At 42.5% G+C, this 21148-nt stretch overlaps 1 protein-coding gene across 1 annotated transcript in view; it reads left to right on the forward strand.

Moving 5' to 3' along the window:
* Window positions 1-21148, forward strand: part of RGS6 (regulator of G protein signaling 6) — a 238022-nt gene that overhangs the window by 174016 nt on the left and 42858 nt on the right. Inside the window, exon 4 of the mRNA XM_035539120.2 lies at window positions 19843-19893. Coding sequence (XP_035395013.2) covers window positions 19843-19893 — 51 coding nt within the window. The remainder of the gene's footprint in view (window positions 1-19842; window positions 19894-21148) is intronic.

Raw genomic sequence — 21148 nt, forward strand, 5'->3', positions numbered from 1 at the left:
TGTATGGGCTGTCCCACAGGGACCATCTCAGTCATTGGCAGATGACTGAAGATGTCTGTGGCTTCACCTGATTTTTGTGCAGGATCAGCTGAGCAGACACGCTCATGAATGTATCCGTCTGTATTTGAATACTTTTATTTAAAAACACAGTAGAACTTACTTCTCTGCCCCCGGGGAGAATAGCATAAGGAAAAATTAAAATAAGCATAGCCAGAGCTTTCCTCTTGCAGAGTGCTGGGTTTTAAGAACATCTATTTTTAATAGAAAACAATATTTTGACTGACTCTAGTTAGCTTTCACAGAGCCGTTTTGAATTAAAGTGTTACATTCCTCTGTATTGTTAATGCCTTTGGATTGCACCTCAGTGACAGGAGCTTGTTCAGTGTGTGAACAAAGACTCCAGACGGAGTAGCATTCCTCCACCTTCCCCTATTTTCTTTCTACAAATGCTCTCTGCAAATGGGATGTCCCGTGGGCTCAGGTGCTTAAGGCAGGAGGGCTCCCATGGCCAGCAGCCCGAGGGAGCTGCCTGCCTCTAGCCCCGCAACTCCGGTGACTGTGTCCTTGCTCAGAGAGGGTCAGCCGGGGACAGGCCTGAAGCCAAAGCTCCCACCTCGCCGAGCTGCAGGGGAGCTCTGGCTTCTTCGGTGCTCCCTCGGAGCTCACAGGTGAGGTCCGTCACTTGATTATTCCCTACTGCCGCTCTCCTGGCTAACTCGTTAGCGTTGTCAAATTAAAGCCAGGGGAGAGTGGGATGATCAGAACAGTACCCGAGACAATCAGGGCAGTAAAGCTCAAGGATGCACCTCTTGCAGTCTCTCTGCTGAATTCAGCCAGCCTGTTTCTTGATCCCTCTGCAAGTTAGATTTGAGTATAACTTCTAATTAGGTATCTGGGTCATGTTTGACACGCTCTCGGTTCAGCACTGACGTTTCTTTGCTCCTACTTAGTTCTAAATTTGCCAGCTGTTTTCCTTAAATAATTCCACCTTCCATTAAAGGATTGTGCGTCTTATGTAATTACACCCACAGTAGTATGAGGGCAGTTGTAGGGACAAGGAGATAGAAATAGCTCCATGTTTTCTACCAGTCATGGCATTCTTTAATTGAGTCATTAGAATTTGGATTCCCACCTCTGCTGTGACAAGCTTCTCTAGCTCTACTGAGCTCTCATTCATAATGTCTAGACTCTGTCAATTTATCTACAGCTCTGGAAACAGCTGTCTTTTGTGCCCCTGGTTCCTCTAGTCTTTGCTTTTCAACTGCTTAATCCAGAAATGTCAAGATTAAATTCTCTCTCATTACTTCAGCAAAGGGTTTGCTATCACTTTGGATAGATTCAGGGATGAATCGCATGAATTTTCTTCAAAATAGTCTCAGGACAAGAAGCATTTTCTGAAATAGAGATCTGTCTTATGCAAATCAAAGTAGTACCAACACTGTAACAGCAGAAAGCTAGGGCCCTTGAAAAGTCACATCAGGGTGCAGAATAGTAGACCAAGAAAAAAAACTTCCAATGTGCTTTGTCAGGCTGAAGGTTTGTCAGTGACTGTTGTTAAAGTAGGGATCACTCTGTTAGGGCCCATGCTGTTGAAAGAGATGATCTAAAAACAGCCTTCTGTTTTTGTCATTTACTCCTCTTCCCTGGGATTACTGGACCAGTCTGTTCATGGAAAGGTCTCACCACTTTTTAGGGACAGAAAAAGTTTGATACAGATTTGCATCTGTGTGCTGCAAATGATTACAATGTAGATGCCTTTCTAGCACCTTTAAAAAAAAATTAAATGAAGGTATCCAAATGTAGGTGGTCACAGTCTCTGTTACTACATCTGCCTGGGCTGGAGGGAAGGAGGAATAACAGATCTCAGGTCAAGCCAGCAAATGTTCAGTCTGCCTTGGAGCTGCCTTCTCTCCCATCTTGTGTGTCGCCTCTAACCAGTTAATCCAAGTAAACAGGTGGTTAGGACTAACCCTGTGCTTAGAAGGCTTGTTGGTGCAAGCTGTGTTTCTAGGGGGAAGTGGGAGGTGTTGCGGGTCGGAACCAGCTGCAGGACATGCACTTCTACTGAGTTCAGTCCCAGAAGTGTGGAAGGATAGAGATGTGGCAGGCAGGATCCTGGGTGGAGGCACGTTAAAATAGTACATGTTTCTCAGAGATCGGAGCAGATGTGTGTGGCAACAGAACACGTAGAAACAGGAGCTTGGGGGTATTTGAGGAGAAGTTGAAGAGACATCTTGTTTGTTACAGTCATCTGGCATTGCATATTTTCACTTCAGGCTACCACAGAATAACAGTGATCATTAATACGGACCTGGAGGTTTGCACTGTGGAAGGAGGAGACTTCCTTTCCAGGTGATGCTGAGAGATGCACGTTAATATGTTTCCCCAGTGAGTGGTAAAACCTGCAGTGGTTTTGCGTCATGTCTACATTGGTCTGTTGAGCCACCTCGCTGGCTTTACTAAATTAAAAGAAACCAGCATCTGCTCTTCAGCAGCTCTTCAGCTGCATCGCTTGGCTGGTTGGTAGGGGCTGATCAGCATGACTGAGTCTCTAGGCCTGTTTCTGCCTCTCTTTGCTAAGGATGCGGAATTCAGCATTTGTCCTGTTTTGCCATATTGCATAGCAAACTTTATTTCTTGAGAGGTATTACTGGATTCCACTGTCCTCTCTAACGAAAACCTATATAGGCTTATATAGGCTTGCCTGTTAACATGAATGGCAGCTACATTTTGTCTTGTCACATAAACTTATCTTTTTTACTAAGCTTTCAGAGATGAAGACAGAGATGTCATGCTATGTTATGGGGAACGCAGGATAGCATACAAGCTACTGTCTACAAATAATTAAAGCTGCCAGGTAGGGCTGCAGTACTGAGGATAATGTGCAATACTGCATTTTGGGGGGGAACTTGCTGAAGGAGCTTTGGAGTCCTTAGGAGCTGTACTGTGTTTGTTTAGGGAATTCCCTGTAAGGCACTCTGTTCTGAGGTGAGTTTCTGCAGGACAGTCACAAGAGAGAGACTGCAGGATCTCTGCTGACATTGGGACACTGGTTTTCTAAAAGGGTAGCTTCAAATGAAGTCAGGCTGCTGTGGACATCCATGCATGTGGCTGCCCTGGGAATCGTTATGGTGAAGATGATACCTTTGCAAACTCCCTCTAGGTGCTGGGAGGGACAGAACATAAGGCATGTCCTTGTCAACTGTGTCCCATACTTTCTGTTTCTGCCTTTTTCTTTGTAACCTGCGGATCCTGAGAGGACTGGTTCTCACCTAATGAGAAATAATTGTACAGAAGATTTTGCTGAGGTAGGGCTCTTAACTAATGTGGAACAAGTTAGCAGGTATGAACTGCAAAAGGTAGGCTCTAAAGGATACAGTAAGAATGCACATTCTAAGTCAAACCAGTGCCCACCAACATTCTTACCAGCCATGCATCCCGTAATGGATACCTAGGGTTAGGATAAAACCAAAAAAATAAAAAAAAAAAATGCATAGCAGTATTATACCTGTATTATACCTCTGGCCATCTGCTACAAGGGACATCTCAGTGGGGGACTCAGACAAATGTTTTGCCATTCTGTTTAGATTTGATTATATTTTCATTTCTTAAATATGCAGAACAGATGTTTTTAGTTTGCAGTAAAGATTAACAAAAAAAAGCCTTCTAGAAAATAGTTTGAAATATGATGTTATTTTGGCAGCATTTTACATTACATAAAATCTTATAAGTGCACACATGTACATTTTCCTTGTGTATGACATATACAAAAGTGTACTCCCATAGAACTGGATTTTAGCGTGTGACTGAAAGAACATTCAGGTTAACATGTAGGTATTTAAAGTAGTCATTTGCTACTAACCTAACTAAAACAGTAGGTGATGGTCAAGTTATTCTCTCAGCTAGTTAACTGAAGATGAAGAGGCTGGCTGAGAACGGGCTTTCATAGCTGGCGGTACTGCTAATGCTATGTAGAACCAACTGCTCTGTGCAGGAGGATCCTGTGCTCATTATGCTCAGCAGTAAAGGCATCTCACCCTTAGCATGGCATACATGAAAGCTTCGTCTTTTCCTGTAGTTCAAGGAAGTGATTTTCCCTTTCTTATCCCAGCACATCCCACCTAGACACACTTGACTGTTCTGAGGTACTTAGCTTGCTTCCCATTCACTGTTATCTCTATTTTCTCCTCCCATCTCTGGGATGTGCTTAAGACACCAAATTTTGCCCTTTTATGCTTGATTGGGATCACGCTGCATGGTGCAATTTGATGCAGTACTTGTTAATTGTTTTTTAGATTTAAACATGGAGTTATAGATATGCCTGGAATGTACAAAAAATAAAATAAAATAGTCCACTAGGGTCTAAAGTGTGTGGCTTACAGTTATTAGTCAAATATGTGAATTACAGAGTGCTTTGTCCCTTTAATGTTGCATTAGTGAGTACATTGATGCAAGAAATTACCCACTTAAAAAATAATTTTCATATATCATTGGTCATTTTAGAGCGAAGCTTTGCATTGCTAGAAGACTGATGTGAATTATATTGCTGTTTATTTTATTGTCTATGAACGAAAATGTGTACATATTTGGGGTGTATTTTTTTTTAATGCATAATGACCCATGAAAGTGTAATTGGAGAAAAATGAGCCCAGCCTTTCCCAGAAATGTTCATCTATTCTACAGAGTGCTGACTACTAAATTGTAAAGGGAAAAAAAATAGCCTGATGAATTATGGAACTTAGTCTGGACTATATGCCAAGTCAAGAAAAAACTGAACGCTGGTTACCAAGGGTAAGGTCCTCCAGTATCTATGTGGCTAGGTGAAACACATGAAGTGCCTTTGAAAAAGCAAATCTGATGTTAAAAAATGGCTTTAACTATTATGGCACTATATCTTCTTTGAAAGTCAACAGGATATAGACTCCTAAGGGCCTTTCAGTTTTGAAAATGGAATAATGGAGTCTGAGTAATTTTGGCGTTACTGAAATTTGTGTCCGGCATCATCTTTTAAAAATATGGAAGGGTTGCACATGGGACACCTTTTTGTTGCATTGATGTTATATCTGAGTTTGACATTATTTACAGTTAAAAGATGTAACACATTTACTTGGGGGAAATTCTCAAAAGCATGCATGGCTGTTAGGCTGCCATGGCCCAGTAATAATGAGAAAGGTCTATGCCTTTGTGTATTCAGGGAGGCAAAGGGATGGAAACAGCTTGGGAGAAGAAAAGGAGTAGTAGGCAAGGAGGTGCATTGTTTTGCTTTCGGAATTAATACTTTAGAATACTGATTACAGACAGCACACAAATACCTAACAATTCCCTTTCATAAAAGGGAGTAATCTAAACCAGCATAATGCATATCATTACTCCAAAATAGGTTTAAGGCAAAAATGTGCATTTAATAACAAAATGATAAAACTGAAGAGATCTCCATGGAAGAAAAAAAAAAAGTCGAATGTAAGCCAACTGGGGTCCTATTTATATCCATTCCTAGTAGCCACTGGTTATCCTTCCTGTGGGAAGGATGAAAACTAGATGATTAAAAAAAAAACTATTGCTGTTATAGATCAACTTTTCTTACATCATTTTTAATAGTAAGGAAGCAATTAAGCCCCATCAACAGTGTGACCGTTTTCCTTAGCATGTACTTTCGCAGGGGGTGTTGTGGGTTTGCATGGAGTTTTCAGCCTTCTCAGGGAGGAATTAATTAGTGGTCAAATTGGTCTGTATTTATCGGCAATTACATTTTTCCCTAATACCAAAACTTAGCCCAACCACCTGTTGCCCTCCCAGGACAGCTTGATGTGATGGCAAAGCATTCACTGGGCTAGCTAGGCAACTCTGGTGCTGCAGAGTAGGTAACAGGATCATGCCAACAGACTGAAGACTGATAACTACTAACTTCCTGACCCCATTTTATAAGCCCCGGACGTGTAAGAACTGTGCAAGTGGCACATGGCATCCCATGGTACCAACCCATACAACAGCCAAGGATTGCATGTTCCCCCTCCCATGCATCTTCAAAAAGTTGATTTCTTCTGCGTAAAGAAATTCTGATAGCTAGTTCTGCTGTGCTAAGGACTCCAAAAGATAAGAGGAGTGACTGTGCTCTGTTATGAGGGTAAGACCCTTCATTCTCAGGGTTTCAGCTGTTTACTTCTGTATCTGCATAATAGGTGAGACAAATAAAGAAAAAAAAAAAAAAGTAAGTCACAGTATCAAAAGCATCTCTGGCTAGACCCACATTCTGGGGTTTTGTAGGTGTAATTTAAAGAAAAGTCTTCATCTTTTATGCGACACAGAAGGAAAGCATAAAATGCAGATTGTGGCTTGCAATGTTAGAAAATGTTAGGAAAGGTATGTTGAAGGAAGATGAAATGTTACTGGTGTGAGAGTTGCTTCTTTACCAAATGGGTCGATATCTTGTCATGCTGTACTGCAGTTTATCATGAGGGTATCACCTCTGCATATGTGACGTGTCTCTCTGTGTTTTCAAATTTGAATGGCTAGAAGATCTTCATGACTTTCAGAAGCTACTGTCAACTCCTGTTTTGATGTCTTCTCTCACTAGACCACCTCCTGACAGTAATTTGCTGGTTGAGCCATAATGTGGGCAGCCTTTGCTTGAAGTGTGCAGCACAACTAACGTGGTCATGGAGCGAAGCTGTGTGAGGCTGCACTCTTGGAGCATTGCATGTTGTGAGAAGAACGGGCCAAATAAGGGATGTGGTCCTTGACCAAATGGGCCTAGTATTTGTGTGCCCTACAAAAGGGATCTGCCCAGTACTAGACAGGACAGAACAAATGCTGAGTAACATCTTGTAGTTGTAAGTTACTTGGTTGGGATCTTGGTTTGAGATTTGCGTGGCCCTTTCTTAGACTGATCTTGTTTGCACAGGATGGTCTGTGAGTAAACTGGCAAGCGAATGTGAATACTGTCCTTTCAGGCTGTTCTTGCAGATTGGAAACAATATCCTGATTTACCTGCCATGGGATCTGCTGTGGTTTGTTCTAGGCATAATGCTAGCTAAATTTGTCAAGCACTGGCAGGCTTAGTCTGTGAAAGTAAAACCAGAAACAAGCACTTGCAAGGGAGAGGCTGCACAGGAGAGCAGAACTGGGGAACTCCATTGACAGGAATTAGTGTTAATGTTCAACACGCTAAGGAGCTGTCTGGTGTTTTATGTCTTCAGTGTGCCATGTAAACAGCAACTCATTAATCTTTACAACCCGCTGAGACACCTGAATATTTTAATTACTTTTTTTTTTCAGTCAGTTAATTGACCTGCACAGACACTATGTACGGTCTTTCCAAAGTTGTATGACTACATACCAGAACTGAAACTTAGACGTGCCTGACGCCAAGCTCCAGCATAGTAGGTGAAGAAGTCCAGAAACGATGAGTAGCAGAAAAGGACTTTGTCATCTTTTATATTTCTGACTCACATTTTCAGGGCTTTGCTTTGAGAAAAGTTTGAAAACATTAGCCTGAAACGGGAGTGTCAGCAAGTAGCTGGGGAGTAGGGTGTTAGTATATTATTTCTGTTTGGTGCACCACATAGCTTTAGACATCTTAGGGTTCCTGAGTAAAACAGGGAGGGAAAGACTCCTGCAGGAGCTCATTCAAAGTAGGTGGCTAAGATGGATGTCAAATGAAGGTATTGCCAACACTGGAGCTTACTGTGGAGAAGTCCTTGTTACACAAGGAAACCATGTGATATATGATTCAGGGGAGTCAGCACTGCTGTTCAGCAGACACATTAGTTGAACTGCTGTCCCTAATGACGACTGAATAATGAGTGACTAGTGTATTGGTGTAGGTTCATTAGAAGTAGTTTTGCAAACCTTGCTGATGCTGAAACATAGAAAATTAAGTTCATGTGTTCTTAAACAGAGGCCACTCTTTTTATTTATGTATTTGCAGGGAGTGGTCTTGTAGACTTATATTCAGAGTAGCATTTGAACTATTTAGGTTTGGCAAAAGTAACTCATTTTTACATACTTACTGTTTTCAACATCTATGTTATTACTCCTTGTGACTGGATTTTACATGCAAATCCTCTCCTTGCACATTTTCTCCCTTCAGTTCTACTCTTTTACTCTTTGACTGCAAGAGGGGAACAAATCTCAGTTGCTGGAGGAGAGTGTGTAACTTAAACTGTGTGCTCACTGAATAAGGGACTGCAGGACTCTGCTTTCCAGTACATCCGCACTCGTCTGTGAGTGTGCAGCATAAGCTACTGCTAATCCCAGTGTCAACAGGATAAAAAGTTTATTTTCAAATAAATCAGTATAGTACACAGAATCTGCTGAGTCTGTGAGATACCACAGCCATAAATACTGACCAGACATGCTTTAGACTGGCATCAGCAGAGTCGTGACAGTGTTATTTGCAGTACGGTGGTACAGAATCCCAAATGCTGGCCCATACTCTTCCCGAGGGAGGAGTACCTTTCCATAGAAAATATGAGGTTGCTTGGGAAGCCTTTACGATGTCAGAGTTGATGGGACTTACGATTTTTATGTGGCCTTCAGAAACCATATATTGCATTGAGATGTACATAGTATTTATAATATGTATATATATAACGTTAATACATGTGTTCTATATAATTACACTCAGATCTCATGATTAACGATCACCAAGTTACCATGTACTTGTGCAGCTGGATTTCTGGTCCCACTTCTTCCACGCATCACTTTGGTGCTCATTATTGCAGCAGAGACCATACAGTGAGCAGTCCAGCTAATTGCTCTCTGGCCTGTGCTTCTGGGGGGGAATAATGAGACAAAGACTTTTGTTGTCTCTTTTTTGAGTTTATCTGTATGGCAAAACATTTTTTAGACAGAAGTGACTTTTGTCAAACTTTTTGCCTAGGTTTAACATAATCTCTTTTGGAACTGACTTTCTTTACTGTTTCTGTTGTACTGTTCTTTAGATAAACTTGCTGTAGTGCTTTACTTTGAAACTTTTTTCTTTAAAACTTGTATTTCTCTCAATGCATTTTGTATCTTTTGCTGCTTATATTTCACCCCTCATAAATGATTTGGTTTAATTCATAAGGTCAAACCTTTAACCCATTAAGTTTTGAGTGGTTGGAGGAGGGAATAAGTTCAGATTACAGAAGTTCAACCACACGAGTCCTCCTCTTGAGCCCAGGCTTTTACGTGATTGTATTTCTGAGATCTGCAGAAGCAACCAGTTTCTTTTACCTCCACAGTAAACCAGAAGTGAATACATTTATAAAAAGCAAGGTCTGTAGCCCACAAGACCTCACAAACACTTCTGCACGCTTCTGTACTTCTGGGGGCTGTTCCTACAAGGCACTGGTGACTCAGAGACAAGGGGAGCATCGCGCATCTGAGCGCATTCCTCCCAACTGCATGGTCCTGGGGGGACAGTGCGAAGTAAACAGAAAAAAAACCAAGCCCTGTCCTCACTCTGCCTTTCCATGCGTCTTTTCACGTACCACCCAATGGTGTGACCTGTTGTGTTTTGCTGTGATGCTGTAATTCTGCAGGGTGATTTGTTGGGACCTTTCCGTCTCGCTTCTCTGTGACCCTGCGAGTGGCTTCAGTGCAGACATCGTCCCCTCTCCCCCTCGTGTCTCCCTGGGCAGGGCAAGGATGGTGCCCGCTCCCTCTGCTCCTCTCAGCCTGTTGATGGTCATGAGTTGCACCTGAACATCGGGAGCGGTGCTGTCAATCTGATTTGCCAGAAGCTGGTCATGGTGCTGCGTCAGCAGGCTGTGACCCCCCAGGAGGAGCCCCTCAGGGTGCCCACCAGCCATCCTCCACCCCACAGCTCCACAGGCTGCCTGCTGCCACCCAGGGGCGAGCCGGTGGGAAGGGGCCAGGGCAGAGGCAGCGTGTGCTGGACAGGAGGTGTCAGCTGAAAGGACGCAGGGAATCGTTGTAATCTGGCCTGGTCTGTCCCGTGCCTAAGGCAAGCTTTGCTTTCATTTAAATGAGCATTGATTTGCCATAAAACCCATGTGGCGGTGTGTCTGTTCTGTAGTCTCTGCCTGTGACTTTGTTAAACAGGTTTCCAGCAGGTGTGTACACATTTGCAAAAGCAGCTCTTGCTTTCTGTCACTGCTCATTGAAGTTGAACTGCTGCCCTGACAATCCGTCAGTCAGCTTACGCCAGGAATGGAATTCAGAGACAGACTAACTCTGTCTGCATTCACACAGTGCTTGCTGGTGGCACCCTGACGATACTGCAGTCTGAATATGGAAAGCAAATATGGGAGTCTTGTGAGCACTGGTGAAATTTCTTTTCATTTTGATATTTACACTAAGCTTTTTTTTTGGTAAAGTATCTTATGTAGTTCTAGTTTCTCCGATCGCTTGTATAAGTCTCCTCTGAAGACCTTTTAAGACTTCTCACTCTCAACATTGCAAAGCTTCTGATGAATTAAAATACTTCCCAAGGCATTACACAACACAGTATTGCTCACTCTATTTTTTTTTCCTTTGTGTTATGTGGAGAAGATATGGGGTTGTACATATTTGTGAACTAAAAATGCTAGAATGGTTTGCTGCATCGTAAGGCTTTTTTGTGCAAATCTGCACAGGCAGGCCATGCCTGCTGCTAAGCACCACCGTGTGGCATGGGAAAGACGCGAGTGAAACTGCTGGGCCTTGAAGCGAGGCTGTGCTGGATGGAGGTAGGAGAGCGGCGGCGCTGCCTGCTCAGGGCATCACACCTCAAACAAGGCTGGTGGTCACTGCCTGGTGAACGGCATTATAAAAGATGTGCCAGGTGCTCCTGGTCTGCTCCAAGCCTGCCCCACCTTCAGGGGCTGTTGCTTTCTGAAATCATCATGGCCTTGGAGCAGCGCATCAGCTTTGCCAAGTCCAAACCTACGTTTACCTGGAAAGGAGTTAAATAAAATGCTGATCTTCAGCTTCTTAGTGGGGAAGAAAAAGGAAGAAAGGTAAGTTATTTTACAAGCTAGAGTTGCTCTTAAAACAGAAACAAAAACACCTTTTATAAATCATATAGACAGATATTTTGTAGTTCTGAGCAATGCGATGTTTTGACACTGGATTCAGGCGTTTAAACTGAATAGCAATCGTTTAATGCAGCTTTTTTAAATGCTTCTTATTTTCAGTTATTTGGTAAAATAAACTCAGAGTACTTAAAAAATGTAGTTCTTGTGTGGGGGTATTTAAGAGAAGCAGATTGTTGACTTTACTGCTTCTGTTATTACATGCAGCCCTATGAAATCCATCAAACAGGAGAAAGGAAAAAATGATTTACCCATTTTGAACTTGTAACGTAATTATGAATACTGACAGATTTGTGCTTGCTGATTTGTTTCAGTGTTATTAAATTGTTCTACACATTTAAAATCCACACTGATAAATGCCCGTATTTGAAATGCGTATTTGAATGGTGTTGCCAGCAGAATCAGCTAGCTGCTGCTTGCCAGTACAAACACCTTTAACGCATGGCTTCGGGAGCCCTGCTTGAATTATGGCCTCTAATGTTGGTGCTAATGTTACCTCTTTGTTTTGTGTGGCGCTAAGTAAATTGTCAGCAATTGCTAAATGATCATAATTCATATAGAGTTACCCTTGGCTAGAAGTTGTTATACATGCAACCTTAATCGTGCTGGAGAATTGTCCCTGACCAACCGCTGCACCAGTGCAGAGGTCCAATGAGGCTAACTGCTCTCCGGTGCACCCTGCTTAATGTGTGATTGAAAGGCCTAGCAGGCAAACAAGGGGGGAAAGCTGTACAGACCTGATTATTTCATTTTCAGGATGATGAACTCCTGGAGGGGAAAGAGCTTCAGATGTCGGGTTATTTCATTTTCCAGGTAATGCGACTGTTATTGCATCACCACGAGCACTGCGTGTGGTTCCCAAACTCTCCTGAAGAATGGGAAAGAAAAGAGTAGCAACATGTCAGGACAAAGCAGGTTTCTTAGAAAATTTGATGCTGCTAATTATTTTTGGCAGTAATAGAGAGAAAATGTTGTCATAGTTAACACAGGAGTGTGTGATCTTGTGTAAGAGAGATTTGTCATGGCCTGAGCACTTCTGGAGGCTGAGAATTTGAGTGCTGCTGCAAACAGGATTCCTGTCAAAATTCATGGGAACCTGGCTCATGCAAGGACAACAGGGTCAGATCTCCTAGCAAATAAATATAGTACCAGAATTGTCAAAATGCTGTAGCTCTAGGTGCACTGTACATACTGTCATACACAAGTCAGTGACATTCACACCTCTTCAGGGAAACTGTGAGAGCAGTGGTGAGGGCAGGGGGGAACTTCATTTTGACAGCATTTGAAACCCACTTTGGGAGTGAGGACACAAAGTGAAGGGACCTGACAATCCCATGCTGAAATACACCAGTTGGCTCTGTGCACTATCGATCTTCCCCTTTCCTTCAGGAGAAGATTTGCTATTAAAAATATTAGTATGATAGAAATGGCAGAGAGATTGCCTTTGATTTGAAGACAGTGCGCATGAATTGCATAAGAGTAAAAATGTTTCAGCCCTAACAAGATCTGACACGGGAACCTTCAATAGCCCCGATTCCAGCAGTGCTGGAAGTTGCTTCCCTGGCTGTTTTGTTGCTGAGTTGTTTTGACAGCATGGGGAACAGGGTCTAAGCGCTGCTGCATGGCACGGAGCCAAGCTGTGGAGCTATACAAGCCGCTTCGGTAGCTTGAGTAACGTAAAGGCAGAGCAGCCTGAAATGCAACTGTAAATTTATGATAAATTGCAAGTGTGAAGTTACGTCTTAACACATCTACAGTTCTTAGCAATTTGTAAAAGGAGGTGACTTCTGGTACTGTTGCATGTGGTAACTATTGCTGCTGGGAGACCGGGAATGCAGTTTTCCTGCCTCCTGTATACATTTATAATGCCTAAAGACAGCATGCTTGTCTTCTGTGGGTATTACAGGTACACATTTGAATGACAAAAATTGTGGAGTTGTTAGGTCTTCTGATTTGCAATTTCTTCCTGTACTTGTAGTAAAAGCAGTTTGCTCAGCGTTGCATTTGGGGAGGGAACAAGGTTTGGGTGCTGGTCAGGCAGCATGACTTCGCTTCAGAGCAGCCATGTCCTAGCCACACAAAGCACCACAGGGATGCTTGCACCGGGGCTCTGGCATAATCTGGCTTCTCGAGGGTGTGCGTTTGTGTGTTGAGCTTTAGTTACACCAGGCCCAACTGGAGACACCACAGAGCTGCCGGCAGCACAAGTTTCCCAAGGCAGATCAGGAGCATTGAACATGGATCAGTGTAATTGCTCCTGAGGTACAGCTGCTGCCTGGTCTCTGTGCAAGCAGTCAGAGCTGCTGAACACCGGGTGTGAGCGTTGGGCCCAGGCCGAAGTGATGCTGCGCCGTCGAAGCACAGGGTAAGAACAAGGCTGATGCCGACTGCCAACTGCTTTGTGTCGGTGCAGGTCAGCTGGAAGAAGACCTTTTGCTGGTTCTGCTTTTTTTCCAGTTGAGGACCCAGGTTAAGCCATGCTGCCAGACCTCATCCACCAGGATTAACTGTGCGTCCATTAAAGGGCTCGCTGACACAGCCCTGCTAATGTGGCCACCATGTGATCACTTCAAGGCCGCTGCTTTCGGCTGCTCAGCATGGGCTGAGCCTGCCTTTAGGTGGTGTTGATGGTAGAGTGCTGAAAGCAAGACGCCTGTTTTTGGGTGTATCTCATGCTGCTTGCATTCAGGGTGCAAAGCTGAACCGCTTCCTGGAGGACAGCGTCATAATGGGAGCAGTCTAGGTCTGGTACCTCTGAAATCTTATGGTCTGGTATATGCCTGTGCTACCCAGGCGGGTTAGCCCACACGGGTCTGCGTGGCAGCAGTGTGTGCGTTTTGCTAGCCTGACTCCCTCCAAATAGCAGTCCAGAAGAAGGAGGTATTAGCAGGGTGAGCCCTTGGCATTGCTTTCCCTTGGAAAGTTTTCCTCTGTCCCTTGCCCTACAACCCAAGTGCGAACCCCTGGCAGTGCAGCTGAGGGCCTGGGTCATTGCTCCCTCTTGTGAAAGAATTTATTAATAGACTTGCTGTTAATTTTGCTTCAGGGCCTGGTGGCAGGAACAGGAACAAGCAAGAGTCAGATGTCAGGGCCATTAATTTTAATAGGGTCTTGATAAATCTGCAATCAGATTCACAGTGTTTTGTTTACGCAGGTATGGACACTCACGCAACAGAGGTACAGCGTGCTTCTGAAGTTCAACAGCAACATACAAACACCTATGATTAGTATTTCTCTGGGACTCATCTCTGAAATATTGACATTTGATATAAGTGGACAAACATGCAGAACAGCTCTCTGTAGATAACTGTAGAGGAGACAGAGAAGGGCTGAATAAGTGGTTGGAATGGCATATCAGCCCAAACCCTGTGATAAGTAACCCACACTTGTCAGGAAAATGTAGAGGACCTGCAGGTTTTGAACCCATTAAATTTACAAATCTTCCATTCTTCTTGTTGTTTTATCATCCTGGAGTGCCCATGCACAATTTAGTGCTACGTGCTGCTTGCCACCCTGCAGCAAGCAGCATCCTTGCTTCACACAAGTATTATATTTTCCAATTTTTTATTATGAGAAAAATGAATTGTGAATTCAGGCACTCAAAAGTTATGGTGAATAAAAATAAAGACTCCTTAAAACCTTTAGCTGCTGTGGTCAAAAAGGGGTAATAGTTCTGCTGCTAATGGTTGTTAATAATTCACAAACAAATTTTGAAGTGAGCCTAATGTAAAGGGAAATTTCTATAGGTAGGAGCTCTAAGCTGTTGTAGCTTTGATGATGCTCCTTGCTGACACTGAGTGGTGCAATTACCACATTTTCTGAGTCAGCTGCTGAGTGTTGGGTTTTTTACTGTGTTATTGGTATTTATTTATGTGCGTATCGTGGGCAAGTTCTGTAAAGTGTTTCCCCATTATTTGTAACACAATACTAGGGAGGGAGAGAGACAGATTTTTCTTTTTTTTTTTTTTTTTTTTTTTTTTTAATCCAGTACCGTAAAAACTGGAGCTTTGCATTAAATCTTTGTTGTGAGCAGGATTCTGTGCTTCCAACCTAGATGAAATCACTGTGGAAGTCAGTGGGAGATTTGTGTGGGGAAAAATGGTAGCAGGGAGTGCTGAAGGCCTTGAGAAACTCAGTATAAAATCATTTTGGCTTTTAGCATGGGTGTCGTTTATTTATTTTCACAAATCCCAATTAATTAGCCTTTTGTTCCTAGACTTACCAAGGACCCAGTGCTGTTGTGGAGAGGAAAAAAAAAAACAAAACAAAACATTTTTTCCATTTATTGGTGTGATTGCTGTGGTTGGCAGAGTAGAAAGCAGCTTGAGTGGCTGCTCATACACATGTGTAGGTATTCTTATAAATCTTTTTGACTGCTTGTGATTTTTTTTCAGGCTTACTTTTCTGATAGAAATATTTTAAGATTGGTCTGAGTTCAGGAGCAAATTGTTTGGAAAATTTGGTGCTAAAATGGATTCATCTGTTTTCAAAAACAAAGTGACAGGAAGGAGAACACATTTTCACCCCTGCATCAAAATGCTGTCTGAACCTTGAGTTTGTAGATGACTGATGAAAGAGGCTGGGCACGCAGCTTGTTTGCTCACATAGCGTGTCATGGAGTGAGTAGATAATGTCTAGGAAAGATCTGAACGTTTCACTTTTTTTTTTTCCATATTCCTTTTTAAAAATAATAGTAATAAAACTTTAAAATATGTCAAGAGAGCATCAGGGTTACACTAGCACTGGCCAAAAAAAAAAAAAACAACTCGGGAAATAACCCTGAAATCTTATGTTTGCTACTGTACATGCATATATGAGACAAATTCGTCTAACGTGATCAGACAGTGTTCGTTTGTTTATTTTATTTAAGATTCCACTTTGTTCATTGTTAATGTTTGTCAGTGTGCTGTGAGCCAATCCTGAGGCCCAAAGCACCCCAGTCCTTATGCCACACCTGGGTGACATGCGACATCCCATCCATGGCAGGTCACTGTGGAGCTCCTCTCCGCAGAACTTACCAGCTCTGCCACCTTAGGATACTCAGCAAAAAATTCAGTTGTCCTGTTGGGCCTCAAAAGAAATGCAAAGATACACACTTGCTGAAGCTTTAGAAGCGCTCTGGCATTTTTTTATTTTTTTTAAACTTATATATACAACATGCATGTGTGTGTACTTTGTTAGGGACGTGCCCAATCTGTTGGATGACAAGCAGGCCCTGTTGGTCCTGGCCCCTTTGCCCAGAGACTGTCTCCTTTCCAGGCAGCAGATCTTTAGAAAGCGCTGGAGGTGTTCTGCTGTTTCACACAATGAGTAGAAGAGGGATGGCTCTGTGTTTTCCAAGTAAACCCTGGATTTTCTGGAAGAGCTAGAACAACTTAGGTTGAGTACAGAAGGTGGTGGGGACTCACCTCATTAACTGCATCTTGCCAATGGCCTCACACCATGTGAACTTTTTTCTAATTTATCTTTCTTTGGCTGGCCAGTCGTTTGTCATGTTGACAGGCAATGGCCTTCTGAGAACACTGGTTACTCTTACGGGATCACTGAGGCTGAACAGAAAATGGAGAAAATAGCAAGCAATATAAAACTGCTACTCTGTCTCTCAACCAGGTAGGTGGAAAAAAATGGTCATTGTGAATCTGTTTGAGCATGAGGATATAACTATTGTGTTGGCATTAAGCAGCCTCATCTACCTCAGCTTTAAAGAAAACCCTAAAGCAATGAGATAAATTTCATAATAGGTGAGGAGGAAATAGATGTTCTCAGGCTGTTTTCTATCTTTGAACTGAGCAAACTGACTCAGAGAAAACAAAGGTATATAGAGAGGAGCATAGAGGACGTGCGAGCCATTCCTCTACCTAGATCCAGCAACACTTTGTATTATGAAAACATACCCAACTATTTTTTTCCAGATCTCAAATGCCCTGTTAGGGTTTAGTGGAAATGTGTCAGGATCAAGGGTTACCCTTGGGTGTCCTCTGAAAGTGCTTGTGAAATGTGGAATCTGAAAATCAGCCAGAGAAGATCTTTCAGGGAAGGTGAATTAAAAGGGGACTGTCAGTTGGGCCTAATCTATGGAAGAGATTAAGAAGAAATTTTCTGGAAAACTTACAGATAAGGAGTCTGTGTCTTGATCTGATAGAGGAGGGTCTTGTAAAGGATTCACTTACATCTTCACGGTGTCTTAAAAGGCTAGCTCTGAGTTTTCTAATATGAGAAAGGGCATAAACAGAGTTTGTAGATGGGCAAAACCAGATTGTGGTGATAGGAACAGCCACAAGCAGAAGCAAAGCCAATGTGAGGGTAACCCTAAAAGTTGAAAGTATTGTGGGAGATGTCAGCAAAGAGTTTTCATTATGATTGAATATTAATTAGTGACATGGCTATTAATGATGACAGTAATTAACAGAGGAAGGAAAGACTTGTCATTGTCCCGAGGGGGAGTAATCAGTCTTGGCAGGTGATAAATAATGGTTCAGCAAACTCAGCAGAAAGATAATCTGTCTGCCTCAGGACAACAGGAGAACAGCTATAAAATCTTCCAGGCTCTTGGCAACATTCAGGAATGACTTCATATTTTTAACAGAGAGGAATTAAAATCCATGATCTCGAGTGTTGCCTATATGCTGGAGTGACTGATGGCAGTAGTTCTGGCTGAGTTGATGTTTTCAGTTTGCCACTTCAAACCTTTCTTTTTTAAATCTTAACAAGATGGGGAAGGAAGGCTGGCAAATCTGCTTTCAGCGTTGTGTTTTAGTTTGATGAAAATTCCTCAAAAGAAAAGCAGAGCTGGGGTCATGATCATACTATGGAGAGTTAATTCTGCATTAAGTATTCCTGTATATTTTGAAAGGAATTGGTTAGAAGGCACTTCACCTCCCTTGCTCTTGAGCAAGACAATGAAGTTCTCTAGGAGATTTTCAGATTTGAGCTGTCACATCACTTGGGAATAAAATGACTAAGAGAGTACTGCAAGCCTGTGATCTGAGACCAAAATCAGAACAAATTGTGGACTTCTTACTCTGGGAGATGAACAGAAAAGTCAAGAAAGATTCTGGTTTACCTTGAACCAAGACAGCAACCTGTGAGTTTTTGTTTGGTTCCTGACAACACAGAAGTGCTTCAATTTGAGTCTTCTTGAAATGTTTTTGTAAGCCCGTGTTTGTTATATCTTTAGGCCATTTTTGTTTTATAAAAGGCAAAAGGGAAAATCCTTGTTTGTTAATAACATTTTCGATTTTATAAACATGTCCAACACAACAGTTACTGACTCTGAATATTTTCCCCATATATTTTTTCAGCTACCACTGTACACTGGATGAGTTTTCATTTAGCAGGTAGTTTTGGCCCTCTCAGAACTCTTTTCCTGAGTAAATCTATTACTCAGTAGAAGTTTTACTCAACTCTTCTAGAGTCTTTGATGCTTAGCCTGTGTAACAGTATGTCTACGTGATATTTCAGAGGCAGACACTGTGACCTGGATGGGCTGGGATCAGCCCTAAACAGCACATCTGGGCCAGGGGTGGTTCATCTCTGGCTGGCTCAGCCCCTGCCCAACATGCTTTTGTCTGCCAGCAAAATACCAAGAAAACATCTCATGTATTGAGTGCATAGAACATTATCTATGGACAAGTCAGGGCTGACTAAAAATCTGGTTTATTGCACCAGACATTAAAGCACGATGTTTTATGAGAGCCAACACATTCTGTTATTCAATTGTGTAATGTTACTTTAGTGAAAGGCTCACTGATTTCTTGGCTATCTATTGTTTATGCAGGGTGTGAGAAAATGAGCTAAAGCAGTGGTCAGCTAGGACTCCTGAGGTTTGTGAAGCTGTAAATTAGTTCAAATGGGCTCTCTTGTTGGGGTTCTGCTGTGTGACTGGTTGCGGGTCATCCGAGTTCCTGAGTGCCAGAAGAAGAAGAAGACATCACCAAGAGAGATTTACCACCAGCCCAGCCATGACACAGTGCTCCTAGGCGGCTCCCACCGGTGGAAAGCAGCTCTAAGATCAGTCCGACATTTGTATGTGCTCTGTGTCCTCATGACCATATAAATATTTCTTATCCATGCTCAGTGTGCTAAGCACTGACTGTTCATATAACCACTGTTTATAAGATTGTAACAAGTTTTGTTACTAGTTGATGACCCCTGAAAACTCAAAATAAATAAATAAATAAATTGGGAAAAAAAATTTACTTGATAGAACTTAAAGACCCTTTCCTCTGCTCCTGGCCACCATACTGTTGGTGGGATCACTAGCAAGTGCCAACTCAGCAGTGGCTTGGTTTCAGGCACACTTAGTCCCACTTTCTTCTACAAGATGTTGCTTGTCTTTGACAAGTGCTAGACTTTTCACTGTGTTGTTTTTTGTTTTTTTTTTTTTTGACTGATAACTCAGTTCTACGCTTACAGATGATTGCCCCTAACGTTAAAGGTGCAAGGTGCCAGTAACTGCTCCTTTGTCCCCTTGCTAGGTAGTGCTCTCAGAAACAGTTCCCCGTATGCTGAGGTGACAGAGAAGCTACTGGGAGAGAAGAGGTTACATGGAACCATTAGAGTAATATTTGACTTAAGGTATAGCAAGTCTGCTATTGCACAGGGGAGTACTTGGGCTTAGTACCTATCAATAAATATATAATTACAGTGTGGCACTGGAAGGACATTTTGAAATCTCAGTAGAGCTAAGAAGGAAAATGGAAAGAATTCCTGTCAGTTCTTTTGTATCTCATCTCAATGTTATCTCTCTCTAGGGCTCAGAAACCTTTTGGTCTTGGTGTTCAGTGCTTTCTTTTCCTTTTTCCTTTTTGTTTTGTTTTTGCAGGTGCTGATATTGTACAGTGGCTTATGAAGAACCTCAGCATTGAGGATCCAGGTAAGGTGACTATAGCTGGGGATAAACAGACCCTTAATCTGTATTGTGTGTGCGTCGTAAGACAGTAGGTACTATTTTGCTGCAGAGTGTATATACCAGACCAACAAGATGGATTTAAGCATTTGAAAAAAAGGAGGAGGAAAACAGATAAGAATCAACAACTTAATTAAGTCTAATACCTTCCACTACAACACAGAGAAAGCACTTCGTAGGAGTCCTAGCCTGTCTGTGAAACTGCTGCTAGCTAAGAAAGTCTGATTTATTCTAAGGCTGTTCCCAGACCTAGAAAGGAAGTTGGTAGATGTGTGTGGTTAACCAGGTAAACGCTGACAGGATTCCATGGTGTGAAGAAAGGTAGCCATGACTGACAGGGCATGCTGGTCAAGGATGACATGGGCACTAGAACGGGATCAGATGGTGGCTGCTGATTTATTGTGTCAGATAGATAAATGGATAATGAGTCATAAACTGTGATCAGTGCATGGGTGTAGTCCAAATAGTTCACACTTCAGAGAAAACAAAATCACTTTGGCACAGCTGAGAACTATTGGAAAAAGGAAGAAATGATTTCTGCAGGTCCAGAAGTTTCTTTTTCTTTCCTGGAAAGACTAAAAATCAACAACTTATCTCGCAGTCTGTTTCTGCTGTCACCATGTAAAACCTGAAATGGAGGCAATGTTGTCTCACACGGAGCAACCCTCTCCACACATCCCTTCTCGTGAGTCCAGTCAAATCGCAAACCTGCACTTCAGCTGCTGACAATAGATTTATTATATGCCTGGGCACACATGATCATCTGATGTGTATTTTGCAACTCTGAGAAAGTAGGTGCAGCTTTTGACAGTTGACATCAGTTGAAAATCTGTGCAGAGGTACCCCTGCGGTGGTGAGGGTTGCCTTGGCAGTGCTAGCATATGCTAGCACCTCTTGCCTCAGCATCGTTTCTTCTAACAAATGGCAGTGCTGCAGCGTTAGGATTTCTCTTTATTAACAAAGATGCTGAATAATGTTCTGGTGCTGCAGACGTTCCTCTAATTTGGTAGAAGCAAGTGGGGCTCACTGATGGAGCAGGCTTCTTGTCAGCTGTCACCTGTGGTGGATAATCTGCTTTGAAGTGAAATTCAGATTCTAGAGCTGAATTGGTGCATGACATTTTGTAAACACAAAAACAGCAGGTTAAACATTTGAGTAATGTTTCGTCTGTATTGTAAGGCTGCTTTCTGCTCTCCTGCTTTGCGTGATTCCACTGGAAGGT

This window comes from Cygnus atratus, chromosome 5 (genome assembly GCF_013377495.2).
Source record: "Cygnus atratus isolate AKBS03 ecotype Queensland, Australia chromosome 5, CAtr_DNAZoo_HiC_assembly, whole genome shotgun sequence".
NCBI classification, from domain to species: domain Eukaryota; kingdom Metazoa; phylum Chordata; class Aves; order Anseriformes; family Anatidae; genus Cygnus; species Cygnus atratus.